Source organism: Salarias fasciatus, chromosome 14 (assembly GCF_902148845.1).
Source record: "Salarias fasciatus chromosome 14, fSalaFa1.1, whole genome shotgun sequence".
In the NCBI taxonomy this organism is placed as follows: Eukaryota; Metazoa; Chordata; class Actinopteri; order Blenniiformes; family Blenniidae; genus Salarias; species Salarias fasciatus.
The window spans coordinates 4,803,380-4,824,400 of NC_043758.1; the positions used below are offsets into that span (position 1 = coordinate 4,803,380).

General features: G+C 45.8%; 2 protein-coding genes across 2 annotated transcripts; both read right to left on the minus strand.

Moving 5' to 3' along the window:
* Positions 1-1,381: 1,381 nt before the first annotated feature.
* On the minus strand, positions 1,382-7,960 carry LOC115400916 (THAP domain-containing protein 5-like). The gene is made up of 5 exons (XM_030108980.1): positions 7,733-7,960; positions 6,470-6,653; positions 5,103-5,842; positions 4,487-4,673; positions 1,382-1,504 (listed from the first exon to the last, which is right to left on the minus strand). Exons 1-5 carry the CDS (start codon positions 7,804-7,806, stop codon positions 1,391-1,393), a joined length of 1,299 nt encoding a protein of 432 aa, XP_029964840.1. The 5' UTR covers positions 7,807-7,960; the 3' UTR covers positions 1,382-1,390.
* Positions 7,961-8,604: 644 nt separating this feature from the next.
* ppp5c (protein phosphatase 5, catalytic subunit) lies at positions 8,605-20,516 on the minus strand. Its single transcript, XM_030108979.1, has 13 exons — positions 20,427-20,516; positions 15,769-16,010; positions 14,772-14,919; positions 14,542-14,663; positions 14,400-14,465; positions 13,459-13,557; positions 13,197-13,302; positions 12,726-12,868; positions 12,300-12,387; positions 11,366-11,406; positions 11,109-11,287; positions 10,945-11,026; positions 8,605-9,771 (listed from the first exon to the last, which is right to left on the minus strand). The coding sequence occupies exons 1-13, from the start codon at positions 20,485-20,487 to the stop codon at positions 9,709-9,711; spliced, it is 1,440 nt and encodes a 479-aa protein (XP_029964839.1). The 5' UTR covers positions 20,488-20,516; the 3' UTR covers positions 8,605-9,708.
* Positions 20,517-21,021: the final 505 nt, after the last annotated feature.

Sequence of the window (21,021 nt, forward strand, 5' to 3'; positions counted from 1 at the left end):
AACCAGCGTGCCGGTTACAGAGACCTAACGTTTCTTTCTTTCTTTCTTTTTTAATGATTGCAGCAACAAATTGTGCCTCGTGAGTTCACTGAGTATTAACACAAAAACACACACCAAAAAAAATGACAAAAATTATACTTCAAACTGCAGATTACTTTTTTCACACGCTAGTTTAAGGATTTAACAAAAAAGACATTGATTTAAGTTTGCAGTACTTCATTTACTTGCTTGTTTTGAATATTTGGGTTTATTTTCTCCTGAGTCATGCCTGCAGCCTGGTCATATCTAATGACTGGTATTCATCCTGCATTATCTCTTATCGCTGTAATTCTTAAATTCAACAGTCATAAAATGGTCACACCTTGCTTATATAACCTGGTTAACTCACACCAGTCAAGCTGGTTCCACCTAATTGAGGGAGCTCGATTCTAAACATGTTCTGCAACATCTGGCTTCTCTGATGGTTTGGACTCATTGATTTGCTTATTTTAGTCAAAAATTTCATATTTATTGTTGCAATCGGGCTATAACTGAAAGAGCTGCAGCAAGCAAAGTGAGCAGGTCATGCTGTGACCTTTGAGCCCGGTCAGGGTCCTTCTACTGACTGCTTCAGAGACGGATCTGCTGTCGCTCCGTGAAGTGACTGTTAGGAGCTTTATAGGTTAAAAAAAGCAATTTCAAATTCTATTCCAGATTTAACAGGAAGCCAATGAAGAGAAGCTAACACTAGAGTGATCTCTCCTGCTGGTTCTTGTCAGAACAAATCCATGGAATCATCTCTCAGCGTCACTCTGAGTCAGCATACTCCTAACTTTACAGATAAAAACAGGTGAGAAAAACAAGGTCCTTTCAGCTGAAGTGGGAGTAAAATGCTTAATAACCTGGATACGATGAACAAAGTTGATTCAGGGACCAATAAAAGTGCCAGGGGGCAGTAAAAGAGCCGAAATAAACCCGATATCAGACAGAAAGGAGACAAGCCTGCAGGTGGGGACATACCTTCAGTTGCCAAACAGGCCGAGGCGCGTTCCTCCTGCCCAACCCAGCAGCGGGAAATAAATCCAACTCTGGCTTCTAATACGGCTGCATTTATTAGGTGAATGTTTATTTCTGGCTGTATGAATCCGACAGTACAGACGGGAAAAAAAAGAAAGAAGCAGACGCCATTTTCTTGAAGAAAAATGCTTTAGCAGGAAAAGATCAAAAAAGAAAAAAATACATTCAACAGTGTCCAGTTCAGAGCAGACGGACCGACTCACACTCATACATCTGATTGAGTTTTAATTAGAGGAAATGAAACAGAGAGAGATAAATTAGGTGAATTTTCAGAAGACTTTCCAACGGATGTGATGTACAGCAAACGAAAAACATTTTTTTTTTCCAATTTCATTTAAGCCTCTATATGGTTGAGTGGAGTATACAGATATGCAGCATCGTCCTCTTCGTAGATGATGGCCACCGTCTCGCCGCCGTCCGGCAGGGTGGTACTGGTCTGCAGGTAGGCCTGGGAAAGAGGGAATGAAGAGCGTGGTTATGAATGATGTGAGGCGGGATGTGAGGCGGGATGTGGCTGGATGTGAGGCTGGATGTGAGGCTGGATGTGAGGCGGGATGTGAGGCGGGATGTGAGGCTGGATGTGAGGCTGGATGTGGGGCTGGATGTGAGGCTGGATGTGGGGCTGGATGTGGGGTTGGATGTGAGGCTGGATGTGAGGCTGGATGTGGGGCTGGATGTGAGGCTGGATGTGAGGCTGGATGTGAGGCTGGATGTGGGGCTGGATGTGGGGCTGGATGTGGGGCTGGATGTGAGGCTGGATGTGAGGCTGGATGTGAGGCTGGATGTGAGGCTGGATGAGGCTGGATGTGAGGCTGGATGTGGGGCTGGATGTGAGGCTGGATGTGAGGCTGAATGTGAGGCTGGATGTGAGGCTGGATGTGAGGCTGGATGTGAGGCTGGATGTGGGGCTGGATGTGGGGCTGGATGTGAGGCTGGATGTGAGGCTGGATGTGGGGCTGGATGTGAGGCTGGATGTGAGGCTGGATGTGAGGCTGGATGTGAGGCTGGATGTGGAGTTGGGTGTGAGGCTGGATGAGGCTGGATGTGAGGCTGGATGTGAGGCTGGATGTGAGGCTGGATGTGGGGCTGGATGTGGGGCTGGATGTGGGGCTGGATGTGAGGCTGGATGTGAGGCTGGATGTGAGGCTGGATGTGAGGCTGGATGTGGGGCTGGATGTGGGGCTGGATGTGAGGCTGGATGTGAGGCTGGATGTGAGGCTGGATGTGAGGCTGGATGTGAGGCTGGATGTGAGGCTGGATGTGCGGTTGGATGTGGCGGGATGTGAGGCTGGATGTGGGGCTGGATGTGGGGCTGGATGTGGGGCTGGATGTGAGGCTGGATGTGAGGCTGGATGTGGGGCTGGATGTGAGGCTGGATGTGAGGCTGGATGAGGCTGGATGTGAGGCTGGATGTGGGGCTGGATGTGAGGCTGAATGTGAGGCTGGATGTGAGGCTGGATGTGAGGCTGGATGTGAGGCTGGATGTGGGGCTGGATGTGGGGCTGGATGTGAGGCTGGATGTGAGGCTGGATGTGGGGCTGGATGTGAGGCTGGATGTGAGGCTGGATGTGAGGCTGGATGTGAGGCTGGATGTGGAGTTGGGTGTGAGGCTGGATGAGAGGCTGGATGTGAGGCTGGATGTGAGGCTGGATGTGGGGCTGGATGTGGGGCTGGATGTGGGGCTGGATGTGGGGCTGGATGTGAGGCTGGATGTGAGGCTGGATGTGAGGCTGGATGTGAGGCTGGATGTGGGGCTGGATGTGGGGCTGGATGTGAGGCTGGATGTGAGGCTGGATGTGAGGCTGGATGTGAGGCTGGATGTGAGGCTGGATGTGAGGCTGGATGTGCGGTTGGATGTGGCGGGATGTGAGGCTGGATGTGGGGCTGGATGTGGGGCTGGATGTGGGGCTGGATGTGAGGCTGGATGTGAGGCTGGATGTGGGGCTGGATGTGAGGCTGGATGTGAGGCTGGATGTGGGGCTGGATGTGGGGCTGGATGTGGGGCTGGATGTGGGGCTGGATGTGAGGCTGGATGTGAGGCTGGATGTGAGGCTGGATGTGAGGCTGGATGAGGCTGGATGTGAGGCTGGATGTGGGGCTGGATGTGAGGCTGGATGTGAGGCTGGATGAGGCTGGATGTGAGGCTGGATGTGGGGCTGGATGTGAGGCTGAATGTGAGGCTGGATGTGAGGCTGGATGTGAGGCTGGATGTGAGGCTGGATGTGAGGCTGGATGTGGGGCTGGATGTGAGGCTGGATGTGAGGCTGGATGTGAGGCTGGATGTGAGGCTGGATGTGAGGCTGGATGTGGAGTTGGGTGTGAGGCTGGATGAGGCTGGATGTGAGGCTGGATGTGAGGCTGGATGTGAGGCTGGATGTGAGGCTGGATGTGAGGCTGGATGTGAGGCTGGATGTGAGGCTGGATGTGGGGCTGGATGTGAGGCTGGATGTGAGGCTGGATGTGAGGCTGGATGTGAGGCTGGATGTGAGGCTGGATGTGGAGTTGGGTGTGAGGCTGGATGAGGCTGGATGTGAGGCTGGATGTGGGGCTGGATGTGGGGCTGGATGTGAGGCTGGATGTGAGGCTGGATGTGGGGTTGGATGTGGCGGGATGTGAGGCTGGATGTGAGGCTGGATGTGAGGCTAGATGTGAGGCTGGATGTGGGGTTGGATGTGGGGTTGGATGTGAGGCTGGATGTGAGGCTGGATGTGAGGCTGGATGTGAGGCTGGATGTGGGGTTGGATGTTAGGCTGGATGTGAGGCTGGATGTGGGGCTGGATGTGGGGCTGGATGTGAGGCTGGATGTGAGGCTGGATGTGGGGCTGGATGTGAGGCTGGATGTGAGGCTGGATGTGAGGCTGGATGTGAGGCTGGATGTGAGGCTGGATGTGAGGCTGGATGTGAGGCTAGATGTGAGGCTGGATGTGGGGTTGGATGTGGGGTTGGATGTGAGGCTGGATGTGAGGCTGGATGTGAGGCTGGATGTGGGGTTGGATGTGAGGCTGGATGTGGGGTTGGATGTGGCGGGATGTGAGGCTGGATGTGGGGTTGGATGTGAGGCTGGATGTGAGGCTGGATGTGGGGCTGGATGTGAGGCTGGATGTGAGGCTGGATGTGGGGTTGGATGTGGCTGGATGTGAGGCTGGATGTGAGGCTGGATGTGAGGCTGGATGTGAGGCTGGATGTGGCGGGATGTGAGGCTGGATGTGAGGCTGGATGTGAGGCTGGATGTGAGGCTGGATGTGGGGTTGGATGTGGCGGGATGTGAGGCTGGATGTGAGGCTGGATGTGAGGCTGGATGTGAGGCTGGATGTGGGGTTGGATGTGGCGGGATGTGAGGCTGGATGTGAGGCTGGATGTGAGGCTGGATGTGAGGCTGGATGTGGGGTTGGATGTGGCGGGATGTGAGGCTGGATGTGAGGCTGGATACCCGCTCCAGCAGCTGCAGCCGCTCCTCGTTCAGCAGGTTGCTCTGGCGCAGCTGGCTGACCGTGTTCTCCAGGCCCGCCAGCTTCTCCACGTGGCGCCGGTGCCGCTGCTGCAGCACCTTCACCTTCTTCTGCAGCTCCGTCACGACGGCCTCCAGCTGCTCCTTGCTCAGGCTGTTCTTGTGGTAACTGCGGTTGGAGAGGAGGTCTCAGTACAGAGTGTGTGTGTGTGTGTGTGTGTGTGTGTGTGTGTGTGTGTGTGTGTGTTCTCGTATTTCTATCCTTGTTGGGGCCAAATGTCCCCACAAGGATAGCAAAACGTGGAACGACGTGCCTTGTGGGGACCTTTTTCCGGTCCTAAGTAGGAGAAACAGTGTTTTCTTGACCATGTTGTTGTTACTGAAAAAAGTAAAAGTGCAAAAACATTTCTTTAGGGTTAGGCTTTGTTGTGGTGTGGGTTAGGGTTTCGGGTTAGGGGCTAGACATGAATGGGAGTCAATAAAAGGTCCCCACAAGGATAGAAATACGAGACTGTGTGTGTGTGTGTGTGTGTGTGTGTGTGTGTGTGTGTGTGTGTGTGTGTCGGGTTGGAGCTGCCTGAGCAGAACTACCACTGACCAGTGTTCCTCCAGCTGCGGGTCTTGCTGCTCCGCGTCGTCGTCCTCCTCGTCCGACTTGTCTCCGTCCCCGTCTTCCACCCTCTCCACGGTGAGGACGAGGGAGGCGGGGGACGGCGCCACGTGTTTGGACACGATGGGCAGCGTGGACGTGATGGGTTTGGAGCTCAGGGCGGAGGACAGCACCGTTTCCGGGCACAGGGTGAACTGCGCGGCGGCGGGGGGGAAGACGGCGGGCGTGGCCTCGTAGTAGGCGATGACTTGAGTCTCCTCTGACAGTTCTCCCAGAGAAGCGTAAGAGACCTCCTCAAGTCCGCCGACGGCCTCGTCTGCAGGGTCGCTGAACACCAGCCTGTGGCCCTGAGTCAAAATGGCAGCCGTGACGGCGCCGACCAGCTCGTCCTGCCCGTCGCCGGCGGGACACTGGGACATCAGGACCACCCCTGTGTCCTCCTCGCCGTTACTGAGCTCCTCCTCCCTCTGGAACAAAGCTAGAGGGACGTGAAGACCCGCCTCCGGTTCAGCCCCTGACAGCAGAGCGTCCGCGTCGGTCTGGAGGGAGGAGTCACACTCGCCTACATCGCCACACTCCACCGCGGCGTTGTACAGATGCAGCGTGTGCAATGCACTCTGGGTATCGACGGCGTCGGACGCCGTGGTCCCATCATCTGACGCCGTCGCGCTTTGATCGTTTCGATGCCGCTTTGGGTTCTGCTCGCTGCAATCCGTCGCTTTCCTTTTCTGGGGAGAAAAAAAACAGAAGTCTGTTGGCGAAAAGTAAAAAAGCTGAACATCTTAACAGACACATCCTGGAAAAAAGGACAAAATGTTCACTTCAGCAAGCAGAGAAACCACCAGCTCAGTGAGAATGCTCCAAATAACGACAACGGCTGGAAGTAATCCAGACCTACGAGGTTAAAAGGAGGATGATTCTTTTAAAATGGCATAAAAATAAACAACTATGAGACAAAAGACACACACGGCTCTATTCTTGATGGATTTGTGAAGAACATCAATGAAAACAGATTGAGGATTCGTCAAATCTTCATTAATCTGGTTAACAGCTAATTAGTTTTCCCATAAATCAAACTGTCAAAGGAAAAAAAAAAAAAAAAAAAAACTAAATTTGTTTTCCTAAATTACACCAGAAGCAGATTTGAAAAAATACACCAGTCTAAAAAGCGGCAAACATGAACAACCTGAGAAACGTCTTTTTCCACTTTCACCAATTTTAAGTTTAAATATCAAGTGCGATTTCAAGTGTGGGAAACGTTGAAGGATAATTCAACCAGATGCTGTTCGTGTCACACTGAGGATTTCTGTATTCCGTGCAAAAAATGCCAGGATTAATGCAAGCCTTGGTTTTACCTCGGCGTCCCGGAAGAGAGTGGGCACGGCGTTCTTCTCGATGTAGTGGATCCCCCATCTGACTCTGAAGCAAGACGGAGCGAAGTGCTCACTGCAGACGTACTGGTGTCGAGACGGAGTCCAGTTCTCACGCCCCATGTTCTTCAGCCACTGCTGCAGCCGGACCGGGTCCTGCAGGGGGAACCTGGAACGCCGCAAAACACCGCAGGCGTCAGAGAGAAAGTCCGCCATCACAGTCCAAAGCCAAGCGAACGTGTACGAGTGTAAAACAAGCTGTAACAAAAGTAAAAGTGTCAAATAACCAGCTGCAGACTCATCACAGTGTGGCTTATGCCTTTAATCCTTGTGGATTAATGTTTTCCCAACTCTCTGGTTGGAGAGTCAAACTGAAGAAAGGCTCTGAGCCATAGGAATGAAATAACGCCAGATCATTTGTGGAAACCAATGTGCTCGAACAGGTTCACGAGATGCCACACACAGCTGCTTCCCAGCAGGTGAGATGCAGATGGCCCAGTGGGCCACTGTGTGGTGGTGCTGAGTTGAGGCCGTTCCCTTCCGGGGTCGCCAGCTGGATCATGTGATCTGTGTTTGAGTTGGAACAACTTCGAGTCCGGATGCGCCACTCGCTGCGTGCACATGGCACACAAAAATACTTCATCTGCCCGTTTTCACTTTGATTAGAATACAATTACATTTTTATTACTGTTGCAAACCAAATTAAAAGAAAACAACGTACGTGCATGGAAAACGGTTTCTAAGTCAATGCATAAATGTTACAAACTAAAACTATGACATTTGTCTCATTCGGAACTTTTCTGTTTAACCGCCCACATTAAAAATAATATAACCAAACTGTCGGTTTCGCTGACTCAGCTCGGATCCGATAACATCACAAAAACATCTCAAACACATCCAACACACAAAACCCAAATTCAAAACAAACATTAACTTAACGAGCTTATCTGTTCTGCATCACATCTGAGATGAGTCAACAGTTGAGTGAGCGCAAAGCCGGACTTAATCAAGACCAACCAGTCCAAAGGTCAGAAGCAGAGATACAAACTTACCAAGTCATCACACGCGCTGCAGTGTCGACACCGCGATCGCCCGCTTCAGCTGAACGACTTTTAAAAAACGGCGACGGAAAGCTAAAAGTTGTTTTAACGTCAAACGACACTTCATTCAGGACTTCTTTTATCTGCGAGCAGCGCGTTAGCCACCACACTGTTTTTTTTATTATTATTATTTAAACCATCACCTTACCGGTAAAAGCTTCTCCTCTCGATGCCGCTCCCGGAGTCATTCTTGCAGTTTGGGACCGAGCAGTATTTCGGCATCTCCTGTTTATTCTTTTTTTCTTTTTTTTTTTTTAGTGTGGAGCAGCCGTTGTCCTCTGCGCGCGTGTCACTCGGTGTGTTTGTGTGTGCGTCCAGCTGGCGCTTGCAACAAGGTGAAACTCGTGCTGCTCTGCTCGCTTCGTGAAGAGTCGGCGCGCGGCTGACGACGAGCGGATCAGCTGTTCGGGCGGGTGACGTCACACACGTGCGACTGTCATGCTGTCAGTAAACAGGCTTCGTACACGTGTAGGAGACGTGGGACGTCAGCGTCGCCGCCATATTGGACAGGGCAACGCCAGCAGTTTGTGTTTTCTTTTCTGCAATTTACTGTATATACACACATTGCACCGTGAATTTGTTTTGCATTTTATGCTGTCAATAAACAAGTGTTACCAAATGCAATTCAGTATAGAAATAATTAAAAAATAAAAACACAAAGCTAAGGTTTCTATGTCAGGTTAAAGTCCTTATCCACAACAGTGTACTGAGTTTTAATAATGCCACAATGTATGTATACGTTACAAATATTGTATAACTTACAACTTATAACGATATTAAAACGTTGGCCTAAAGGTAAAGTGAATAGTAGGAAAATATTTATTTAAAGTATTACAAAACTTTAGGTATGGCAAACCTAAATATTTAGTACCATTCAGACACAAGCTCACAGGGAGGTGCAATGTGCTCCACCCTCTGTGTTTTTTATGTTTCACACACTACCCCACTTTTTTGGTAGTTGTGGTTGTATGAGATAAGTGCAAGTTGACATAAATAAAGATACCAGCCGGTTTCCAAAAATCACTGAACTTGCTTTTTTTATTCAATAATTTTCTCCAAACAATACACAGAATCTTTAAATGATACAGTATATATACATACACATCAGTGTACTTCTTTATCTAAAAAGTTGAGGGCCATTGGACAATGCAGCTGTGCGTTTCAAGATAGGATTGCATTTTGGACGTTTATGTATTGAAGAAATCCACATATGGAGTCGATAATAAGTCACCGGGACACATACTGCAGACTTCAGTGCCGTCAGTGTTAGCTGTACACCAAAGCCGAGTTTGGAGAGTAGAGTGTGCGGGATCTGTCGGGTGAGTGGCACAATGACGATCGGGGATGAACACAGAGAGCAGCAGTACCTTCCCCAGAGAGGAAGCAGTGCAGCAAGTGCAAAACAAATGTTACCAGCTACATGACTGAACCAGCTAAAATACACCACTAGTGGCAAACAGCACCTTTTAGAGTGTACCCAGAGACAGGAAATCTCTTTTTTTTTTTTTTTTCATTTTTTATTCATACTGGAATCAAACATGTAATCGGTTTCTGTAGTAAACTGGCATATCGTTGAGTGGTTTGAGGAACACTGTTGAACATGCTGCTCTTGGACCAGTTCACGAAGCTCTAAACTCTTTACGGAGGCCAATGGTAACGATGCTAGGTTAAGATGCTCAATGCAAAACACTCAACAATCATTTTCATTACAGATCTTTGGTACATACCAGCTATTTGATGCCATCTGCTGAGCAAAACAAATATTTAAAAAGGGCCTTGAAGGAGGCTGACCGGGGATCCTCAGGGTTGGTTTTTTTTTGACCCAAGTGATGGATCGCATGATTAGGCGGATGGTCAAATCATAATGGTGGCTTTCCAGTTACGACCGGCAGCATGAGAGACTATGTCCAGTTCTAGATTGAGCTGGTCTAAGTGATCTCTTCCCGTGTGAACTACACCACGCGTTTTCTGCGCACGACTAGCGGGGGGGTTGTTGCAGGGGAGAGGGATCCCTTAGGCTTAGCATGAACCAGAGCATGTCCGAGCGCTGGAGGGAATGAGGCGGCGGGGAAGGTTCGGGTCCGACGGGAGGTCAGCGGCGTCACGGGCAGATCGGCGCGGCCTCTACATCATCCCCAACTGCATTAGCGTGTTAGCGTATGCCATGGGCTTGACATTCGGATGAGGCTGCGAGAAAAGCAAAACAAATAAATTCAACTTTCACAAAAAAAATAAAAAAAATAAATACAAATAAAAAAAAAATCACAGTTTGAATTGGATTTTGTCTGTCAGGAAAATCTATCTCTTTATGTTTTCTGTGCACGGTGCATTCATAACGTGCAAAATCACAATGAAAATATTTCAATACAAGAGAGAAGTCATCAGTTCATGATGCACAATTTAAAATATATATACGATTTATATATCAATCAACAACATTATTTAATTCCCTGGTGTCCACAGTTCAGAATTAAGAGGCAAAAAAAAAAAAAATTAATGAAAACAACAAAGTGAAGAGACTGAGGCATGTGAGGCAAGTGAAAGAGCACTGTTAATAATTATCCAGTCATGGTTTAATTGGACCTAAGCTAAATAGGAAAAGAAAATTAGTCAAGAAATTGTACTTTTACACCTTTCCTTCGTCTCACTTTTGATCTTTGAGGTTTTTGTTTTGTTTTTTTCCAGTTAATTTATACATTTTCGAGATAGTAAAAACAAAAAAAAACTTCACATTTCGCTCCCGTCAAACACAAAGCCTTGGAACAAAGTGATGGCATGCTGCCGGTAGGAAGAGACTGGCTGATACGGCGTCTCCTACATCACCGACTCGTCTTCAGATGTGTACTCAAGCGCTGTCAAGGTAGGTAGTTAAGTAACTAGTTGTCATGGCAACCGAAGCAGATGATTGAAGTGCTTCGCAGAGTTGTGTTTGCTCCTTGCTGCCACAGCGAGGCTAAGCTGTAATCATTAAAAGCCTCTTTATGCAGCATGTAGAGCATGTACTGTTGAGGATGGACGCTGCCTTGCTCTATTACTGGGCAGCGATCAGCTCCAGACACCCAGACCCTGTACTGAGCGGACGGGTGGGTACTTACCTTCGTTAGCTTTGCAATTTCTGAAATGCTGAGTTAGCTATATCCTTGTATAAATTGAAAAATAACTGACTTTCAAAGAGCTTCAGTTCTGAATGACTGAGGATTGTTTAGGAGGGGGCGCAATTACATTAGAAGACCAGTAGATGTCACTAAAGTAGATAGAACTACATGCATTCAATAGATCCATCTCAATCATTATTATAAAGCAGATGATCGTCAGAGCAGTTTTTAAACCAATGAACTGATAGAAAGAAAGCGTACTGACCACAGCAGTGAACTGGTGAAATTCTGGCTTGAGGTCTGATCCCCTGAGGTGGATATATGCTCCTTTGTTTCCCATCTGATCACTGCGGGACAGCAGAACAGAGCAGAGCAGAGTGAGGACCCCACGGAGCGGCTGAGCGTCAGCCGTCCGTGCCGAGTACGTACCAGTAGTTGGGTGCTGAGAACACGGTGACGCACTTTCCTGAGTGAGTGACTTCGTAGCCCTCAGCTTTGACCTCATGACTACGCACGATGAAATCCAGCTTGTTCTGCTCCAGGAATCTCTCCGTCACGTCGGGCCCGAACTGACAGCTCACGCCTCGCTTGCTGATCGACCGGCCGTTCTGCAGGGGAGAGAAGAGGATGAAACCTAAACCTGCGACTGCTTTGGGAGAACGACACCTGGAATGGGAGGCACTGACCTGAGGCTGTGGGTCTGACCAGAGGAGGTCACACATGGGGCCTGTCAGAGAGAGAGAGCGAGAGAGAGAGGAGATATATAAAAGTGTCTGTTCTTTCCAATGTCAGCTCAGTTACCGAGTGATGTTGTGCATCACATGCAACTCAAGATTTGCAAGATTAAGTGGAAAGCGGAATGTTACTTGCAAGCCATTGCTATTTTACTTATAAAATTCATTATACAGACATCTATAAATATTGCTTATTTCTACAATTATAAAAAGTAATTTTTACATTTTTCTTCATGTGAAGATTGTTCATTTGAATCTAGCATAAACATTAAGGCATGGCGAAAATCAGGGACACTTGGAACAATTAATCAAACAGTAATTTTCAAGTCTCATGGATTATTTTGATCATTCTCTTGAAACAGGGCTTTAAAATCCAATCACATCTGTTTTGGGTTAAAACAAAGCCTAACAAAGCACCCTGGACAATGTGAATGATTTGTGCAAACTTCATCCTGAGTGAGCAGCTTAATTTGCTCCTTAAAGCTCACCTCCATCTTAACCTACACAGCTGTTCTTAAACTCCTGGAAAACCAGTTTGCTGAAGGTAGTTCACACTCCGACAGCTAGATGGCGACAAAACTCCAATGCAACCCTTCATACATGAAGCCTATCAAGCAGCATAACAGCTCATTTATGCTGTACAGTACAACAAAGGACAACTTTCCACCACTTCTTGTGTGGATTGACTCTTTGTCGCATTCCAGCTGTACTCCTAAAAATAATATACAGATAAATAACTTAAAAATAGGACCTTCATCCTACATATTTTTGAAAATGTGGCTCTAACACTGCGTTTAATGCTTAATGCTTCAATGCCCCCTGCGACCCCCCAGGTCCTCTTTACTGACATGGTTTAATAAGACGATCTTAAAGAGGCGGACTCTACCTGAGTCTGGAGGTTGTCGATTCCGATCAATCTTCCTGAGGTCCTCCAATGTGACGCCATCTTCACTGAACAGCCCCCCGTGCATTACCTGAGGAGGAAAGCCTTGTTAGAGCAGATATACACCAAACCACAGCGTCACAACATTATAGTGTTTATAACTAGATAACACTCTCGAAATAAGGCTGTAACAAATAAGCAAAAAACACTATAAAACAATGAAAGAAAGCTGAATCTCAATTTCACTTGTTCAGCGCCACATTTTTTCCTCACATTGACACTAAATCTTACAGTAAAAAACACATACTCAGCTTAGTGTGAAAGCAATTAGTAATAAAACATAAAAACATGAAGCTGATATTCATCAGAGATTATTTGTGCTGTTGTTTCAATACTTTGGCAGGGTGAACTGCTTCTTCCAGAGCTTACCAGCACTTTGTTGTTGATACACTGAGCGAGAGGAAGCCACTGGAAGACCTCGCTGAAGAGCTGGAACATCTGGGCTGTGTACTTGGCTTTGACCTCCCCCTCAAAGCCGTACATCTGGTTCATGTTGTCCGTCTCATGGTTACCTGCAGGTAACAGCCGGGTTACTTCCTGTTGAACAGTCCTCTACCGACACGTCCGGCCAGTTTCCATGACCTGAACTCGAAGTAGTGATGAAAAATGAACAGAAATCTAAACTAATGATTCTCGAGTTAATTAGTGGCGAGTGTGTAACGATGACCCCGTGACCCCTAACCTGGATGGAGGGGTTCTAAAAGCTGGATGGGGCGACACTGGTGCTCTTTAAACTTTACAACGTGTGGTTGGCGTGATACACAATCTGATGCTTTACGAGCTGCTAAACATACATCCACAGTCCGACGCGCGCAGAACGCTGCGAGCGAGCGCACTGACCTCGGAGCAAGTGGAAGTCGTCGGGGTAGAGCAGCTTGAAGCCGAAAAGGGTAAGAATGACCTCGAGGGAGAAGGAGCCGCGGTCCACAAAGTCGCCATTGAAGAGCTGAATGATGTGGTTAAGTGGCATGACGCAGGCGCTGTGCGCTCCGGGCACACGGCCGCCGTCTTTTTAGGGACCAAGCAGAGCAATGCGGGGGACGGCGGCACTGGACGCACAGCTGAAAGTGCATGTGAGGCTGTCTGCCGGCAGAAAGGATACGTAAGGGTTGGTCTCTGACGGTAAGCCGTTCAGCTTGAAGATGTTGAGGAGGTCGTAGTACTGTCCGTGGGTGTCGCCACAAATAGTTATTTTTTCTGTCTGTGGCAAAGAGAGAGAGAGAGAAAGTTTAAAAAAAAAAACAAAAAAAAAAAAAAAAACAGCCTGGACGGAGACCAGAGGAGGAACTTTATTAGACTGCCAAAACAAATCATCTCCTCCATGCAGTCACATCAGAGGCTGATGACAGGGTTGGTAATCCCACAAGGCAAGTCTGTGTTCACACTTGTGGTTGGGCTCTCTGGTCCAGACCAAAGTTCACACTCCAGTCTCCTGCACTTTGCGGCCTGTGTGACATTTCTAAAAGTGGGCCAAAAGATATAAAAAGCTCCAAAACACAAGCTGGAGCGCTGCTGTGACGTCTTCTCCGCAGCGTGACCTCCGCATGAATTCTTTGCGCTTTACCGAATACCGCACGATGGAAGCTGGATTATTGTTCTTGGGAAACTGACCGCCAGCTTATGAAATGTATAAATGTGTCAGAAGTTACAGCAGCAGGAAATCCCCTGTTGTGTAAATGACTTCTAATAAAATGCAGTGAGGAAACGGACCATCAACGTCACTTCAGCGGAACTGCTACCCTCCACACATCTTTAGTCACTGCTAACACACTACAGTTTGATTTATGTTAATAAATCCTTTTAAAGTCAATGTCCTGTATGTTCTTAGAAACTCTGTAGCCACTGTATAAACCATGTACCATGAAAACAAAGTTTACTGTTCCTCTTGTTTAATGGAATTCTACCCAAACCTCTCAGAAGTTGGTGTCGGCCTCAACTGAGGGATGATTTTCACTCTGCTGCACTGGAGAACCGAACATCACAAGTGTGAACACGGGACAGACCCTGCTGGAGTTTTCAGGTCTGCTTCTTTACAGTTCTCACCTCTTTTAACGTGATTTCAACGAGGCTCGGTAGCTTCGACAGAACATCTTTAACTTGCACCAAAATCTGAATGCAGGAAGAGAAGGTTGATTAGAGGCGCGGCGAGTTTCACCCAGTTTGACAGAAGCGAACCCCTTTTTACCTGATATGCACATTTTCTGTGCAGTTTTTTCTGATCTTTGAACCATTCCATCATCTCCTGCATGAATTTCAACGTAACCTTTCCGTCTTCAAGCTTGGGGCCGACGTAGTCGTCTTCGATCGCTGCAGGACAGGATCATTTCGGAGTTGAGGCTCGTGGAAGTTGATTACATTTAATTCCTATTTAACAAGCTCATAATACTTTTAAACAATTTTCATTTCCGTACTTACTCATGTTTTCGATGTCCAGAGAGTCGACAACTGATTTCTTTGTCTCGTCGCTGGCAATGGCTCTCTCAAAGGCCTTCTGTTTCACTATCTTGTTACATTCCTGATACTTCATCCTTGCATCCTTGTCGTTTGGACGAACCCTCACGACCTAGTATGGAAATAAAAAAGACATTTTTTTTAAAAAAGCATAAATAATGAGGCAGAAAAAATGACTTTCTCAGCACATAATGAAGCAAATAAGTTCAGTTTTTTTTACCCTTGAGCATTATTTTAAGAAAACAGTTTTAAAAATGAAGTTACTACAAGAAGAGCTGCTATAATGTGAGAAACAAACTCAGCAGGCGGTGCAGCCTCATCCATGTGGTCGTGTTAGATTTAAATGACCTCACTTCAATAGTGTCATTATTCAGCCTTACATCGACAAATACAAAAATAAAACTGACTCCATTCTCTCCCTTGCTTTGTTAAACGTCTTTATTTCACGACCAGCGGTTTCATTAAAGCGACAAATGTGTTAACTGTGGCGAAGCTTTAAAGACTTTTCTTCCCACAACTACAGCATATTATTTGGTTTATTATGGAAACAGCACGAACAATAGACACCAAATTAGCAGTGGCACGAGTGCCTTTGCACTGGATCTAACTGGCATCATGGCGGGATTAAAGGCTAATCCCTTTTCCAGGGTGTTAGGGAAGCGCAAGGAGTCTAACTGGTGGTGACAAGTCGGCAGATGGGACGGGAGAGCTGCTTCTTCTTCAGAGGAAACGGAACTCAACACAGCACCAAAGTTAGGAAACTTGGGCTTCGAACTTTAGTCCTGCTTCCAGGAAAATATCTTGTAACACAAAAAGCCTCTTTATTTCTATACATGCATTTGTAGGATGAGCACAGCTGAAGATGAGGACTACCTCATGAACAATATGCCAAATGTTCCCTCCTTCTTTACATGTTAAGCTGGCAATGCACTGGAAATGTGTAGCTGCAAACATTCCTCACCGTCTCGTAGTCCTTCAGTGCGGCCTTGAACTTGCCGAGCGCCATGTTGGAGGTGGCGCGCCGGTAATATCCCTTAATGTAGTTCTTGTCTATCTCCAGGGCCTTGGTAGCATCCGCCAGGGCGTAGCCGTAGCACTCGGTGCGCAGGTACGCCAGGCTGCGGTTGCTGTAGTAGATGGCATTGGATGGATTGAGGTCCAAGGCCTCTGAGTAGTATTTGATAGCATTTTCGTAGTCTTTTTCTGTGAGGAAGAAGAAAAGAAGAAGAAAAAAAAAAAGGTGATTAAATCTTTATGACAGAAACAAAACCCTGGACCGGCCTGTGAGTACACCATGAAGAGAAGTCCTGTGCTCCATGCTTATGAATGTACTTTTGATTTTTCTGTAACAAACATTTATATACTGAACCAACATCAGAAAAAAACTTCAACGAAGAGCAGGAAACCTGATAAACACACAGGTTTCTACTGAAGATAGAGGATTTCTACTGAGTAGAACCGAGTTTAAGTAGGTTATGGTGACATTCTCTGTGGCAGACCCCGTCATGGAAACGAACCGCCTATCCTTTAGAATGACATTTATGAAGCTTGGTAACTTGTGTTTGAACAGTGTGCATCTGTATATATGCGATTGGTTCTTTATCCAGTTACTTTTGGTCCCTTGAGATGAGAGCACATATAACACGTATCATTCCTACATCATTCTCCTGATTTCAATGTAAATACCCTCAAATTAAAGATGATCGGCTGCTCTCAAACCACATCTTGATCGCTTCATTTTAAATCTACTGGGAAGTCTTATGGTGCTGTGAGGGCGAAAACTGTCAAGGTACAAGTCGATATGTGCATGACGGGAAGTGTTGTGTTTACGTGTGAAAATGTAAGTGCATGTGTGTCTGCGGGGATTTACGCTGGGTGGTGCAGTGGTTTGCTCTCTCGAAGGTTCCTGGTTTAAGCGCGGCCCTTCTGTGTGGAGTTTACAGGTTTGTGTGTGACAGAGTTTTCCCTCTCGGTTTCCCTTCACTTGCCAAATACCTGCATTTTAATTTTCTTCAAGACTCTACATATGTGTGTGTGTGTGTGTGTGTGTGTGTGTGTGTGTGTGTGTGTGTGTGTGTGTGTGTGTGTGTCTCCGAGTTTGCCCTGTCATGGATGAGCAACCTGCCCTCCTTGAATATACTGAAGGTGACTTGATCTAATATTTACAATACATTTCAAGCAGTTGGTGTCACTTTTTGTTTCCCTCTAGCAGAATGTACCTATGAACCCATAAACAGCATCAAGTCAATTCCAACGACAGCATATTGACATGTGAGCTGCTTTTATGATCTGACCTGCTTTATGATCCTCAATCTTTCAGTTTTATGATCAAACAACACCATATGCAGAGAATTTTGCCCAAAGGAAGAAGTCGCGAGGCAGTAAAATCATCCTTTACCCTCATTAACAAACACAAAATGACTGATAACCAGCTGTTAACCCAGCTGTGTGACCTGCTGCGTTCACACAACAGCTTTCTGAGCTCAAACTCAGAGCAGCTGACATCAGCACCACGATACAGGCTGATCTTCTTTATTCTCAGGAGGTGGAATAAACCTAAAAGAACATTCATTACACTGTGTGTTCAAACTATAAATCTGCTCTGAAAACTTAAGTGTCCCTCAAACCACTATGTGAACCTGATCAGGGACTAAATTTCAAGGAGTCATAAATAAAACCCTGCTCACAATCCTTAACAAGTATACAAACGTTAATCAGGCCTTGTAAATATTTACTGGTGAGCAAGCAACACCAAATGCCACATTAAAACCCGCCTTCTTTCACAAAATCTACTCTGTTTTGCGCAAGAAAGAAACGCACGGCATTCAGGGATCACCCACGGCCACTGCTGCCGCTGCTCGTACTGAGTATATCCGACTTTATTTTAGGCAGTATGTCTCAGACAACAGACGATCCAGCCCATCCTACATCAGACAGCCTTTCCCTCGCATCTGCTCTGACTCATCACTGTGTCAGCCACACTGCCGCTGTAGTTTCCGATGAACCGGTGGTACTCTGGGGGCATGAGACAGACATGTTGTAGGCGTGCAAAAAAAAAACAAAAAAAAAAAAAACAAGAAGCGGCAGCACTCCATATAACTGCCTGTCTGTCATTCATTTCACTGGACATCTTAAAGATACTGCACGAAAGCCTGCAGGAAAAGACATCTTTATGTTTTCTCGACAAAACATCACCTGTCACTATACTTTCAGCCCACAAATTATTTAGAAAAGCAGACAGTATAATGAAAACACACCTTAAAGCAAGCTGTGGCCACAAGGTGTGGCTACAATTTAATTACTAACTGATCCGCCAGCATCAAACACACCAACTCAGAAAAACAAAAAAAGTATTAAGTTTTGCCAATTACTAAACTCGTCTACACTTATTCATCATATGTCTCCCTACTTGAACTTATGTCTTTTAATTGCATTAAATGGAGAGGAAAAGAGTGCGCACGTACTTCACACAAGTACAGGTGAAGAAAATAGTGTGTTCAGCCACTCCCTTCACACAGGAGGCCCACCACGGCATGCAGACTGCACTCAAAACTTTGCAGTATTTTTTTTTTGACACCAGATGCCTTTCATGCTGCCATCAGGACTCACACCCTGGTTCAAACTAATCCAACACCTCCCTACAGGCGTATCTAACAAGTCAAGTGTGAAGTAAACACCCTCACCTGCCAATAATGTGAACAACAGTGAGAGGTCCACATGATTTAAAATGTCCTAAACTGAAATATTTCAAATGTATTTGTTGTCAACTTTTGTTTTGAAATTTGAGATTATCCCTGCTTATCATGAACATTTAAAATACAGTGTCTGAAAACATTACAATATTCCATGAGATTAAATGTTTGTTTTCTTTGAAACCTGACACACAATCAGATGATTAAGAAAAATTAAGTTCACCAATTAAAAAAGTTAACTTTTAGATGCGACAAAATTGAAGGAGTAAGGAGACATTGAATGTTGACTCATTACTGAATTTCACACTGAGTGACAAAATGCTGAAATTTGAATTTTTTTTCTTGGATATTTCAACTTGTCAGGTTATTAAAAAAGACATGACATAGAATGTGCTTAAAAAAATCATTCAGAGATGTGGTTACTTATAGATTATTATGCTGTTATCGATCAAATTCAGCTTTATTTAGCCACTGATTGGAGTTTGAGCGTTGATATTTACAGTTGTCCAGAGTCATATTAATAATATATGTCCTCATTTTGCCATTCAATTATAAAGTCCAGGAAGTACTGAAGAAAAATTCACATTCTTGTAAAGTGTAGTGAGTGTTTAACTATATGCAGATCAGTGACAGTTCAAATGGCCTCACAGATGATGAACATAGAAGTAATGAAACAAAACAGGAAGTGATGTCAATGCTATCTGAGCTGACAATTTCACACTGTCCTTTTTTTCTGCACAGGTCAGTAGCAACACTCTTGCCTCACGGTGAGAAGATCCACAGTTTGGGTCAAGGCTTGGAGGTATTTCTGTGTGGAGTCTGACTTCACTGAGATCGACTTAGTTCAGCTCCAAGCAAGACGGAAGCAGAAGATGGATGGATGGATGGAGAACATACTTATGAGTTCTCTAGGACTTTCTCATTCATCAGTTTTCCTTTAATGTCTGCATCATCTCATGTGGATGACATTTCGTCAAGCACAGTTTTAATGCAGTGGTTCACCTTTTGCCGTCAGCTATGGATCAATCAAATTAGGTGAAAATCAGACTTGATGCCCAGAAGGGCAGAAAATGACTGTTATTCATGTCAAATGCAATATTGTACTGACAATATCGCAATATTGTACTGTACTGACAGAGTATTGTACTAGAGCACACAACATATACGGCTTTACCACAACTTTATCTGTTTGAAAACTTAATGATAACAGCATACACAAAACGATAAGCTCTGAAAATATACGATGATAAATGTCAGGCCAGATCGTACTAACACGCTGCACACTACTTTTTTGGCACCTGTGGGTTTTTGAGCAGGCATCGCTGCGGTCACCCAAAAAACCGCGGCCTCACGCACGCGCAATCGCATATTGTAGTTATAACACACCAGCTAAAGCTAAAACAGGCCGGTATAAAACCAGAGGTGGAGAAAACGTTCAAGCTGAAAGCACCACTTTATAACCGTAACAGAATGGAATATGTACATCATTTAGAATAATTGAGACGTCGCTGATAAATCACTGTTAAAACGTGCACGCAGAGTCACGATTTGAGGCAGTGGGCACAGAAGACTTTGCATGCTGCTTCTCTCCAACGTGAGCGAACAAAAATCGACTTCCTCCTTGAAAATTACCCCAAATGGCCTGTTTTAACTTAAAGAACGGGGATATCATTTCAGAATGGCTCTGAATAGATGCTTCACTGGGTATTAGTTCAATAGTTGACTTAGTTGTGGCTCGTGTTTCCATCCTGATCTAATGAATGGGGTTTCCAGCTAGCATGCTTCCTAGCTTAGCTTCCCGTCTGTCACCGGCTTCGGCTGCAGCGTATCGCTGCACCGGCGCTCCGCCGCTGCCGTTCAGGGTCGCGTCGCTGTCTGCTACAAACAGATATATAACGGCAGTGACTTGACAGGCCTGTAGAGTTACCTTTGAAGTACTTATTCGCCTTCTCCTTGAGTAGCTCCGCATCATTACCTCCCTCCGCCATCTTCTCCTCGCTGCCGTTTTCCGAGACGTGCGCCATTGGCTCAACTGTCGTAAAAGGTCGTAAAGGTTTTTTTTTTTTTCCCCTGCCACTTCTGATCATACTTTTAATTACTTAATTTGTTTTAGATGAATGCATGTAAAGCCAATCCACAAAGTCATTCTGGCACAGGTCGAGAATTGTAAATTTTCTGACAGTTGAACTGCTCTTGTTATTATTTAAAGATTGTTTTGAGGCAGGGCAAATCTCTACAATTCTTTCTATGGCGTCAAGGGAAATGAAGGAAATACCTTTTAACACGGCGATAAAGAATATTAAGCGTTTAAGATTATGAAATACATTTAAACAAAATGGTTACGAAATGCATAAAAAAGGAGAATAAATAAAGTAAAAACTACATTAAGATAAAAGTAAGAAAATAAGTAAAATCAGTTGTTTAATGGAAAGCCTATCTTTAGTAGCTATAGTATAGTACAGTATAGTGTAGCATAGTATTGTATAGTAATGTTTAAAGGCCTCATTTGAAAGAAGTGACTG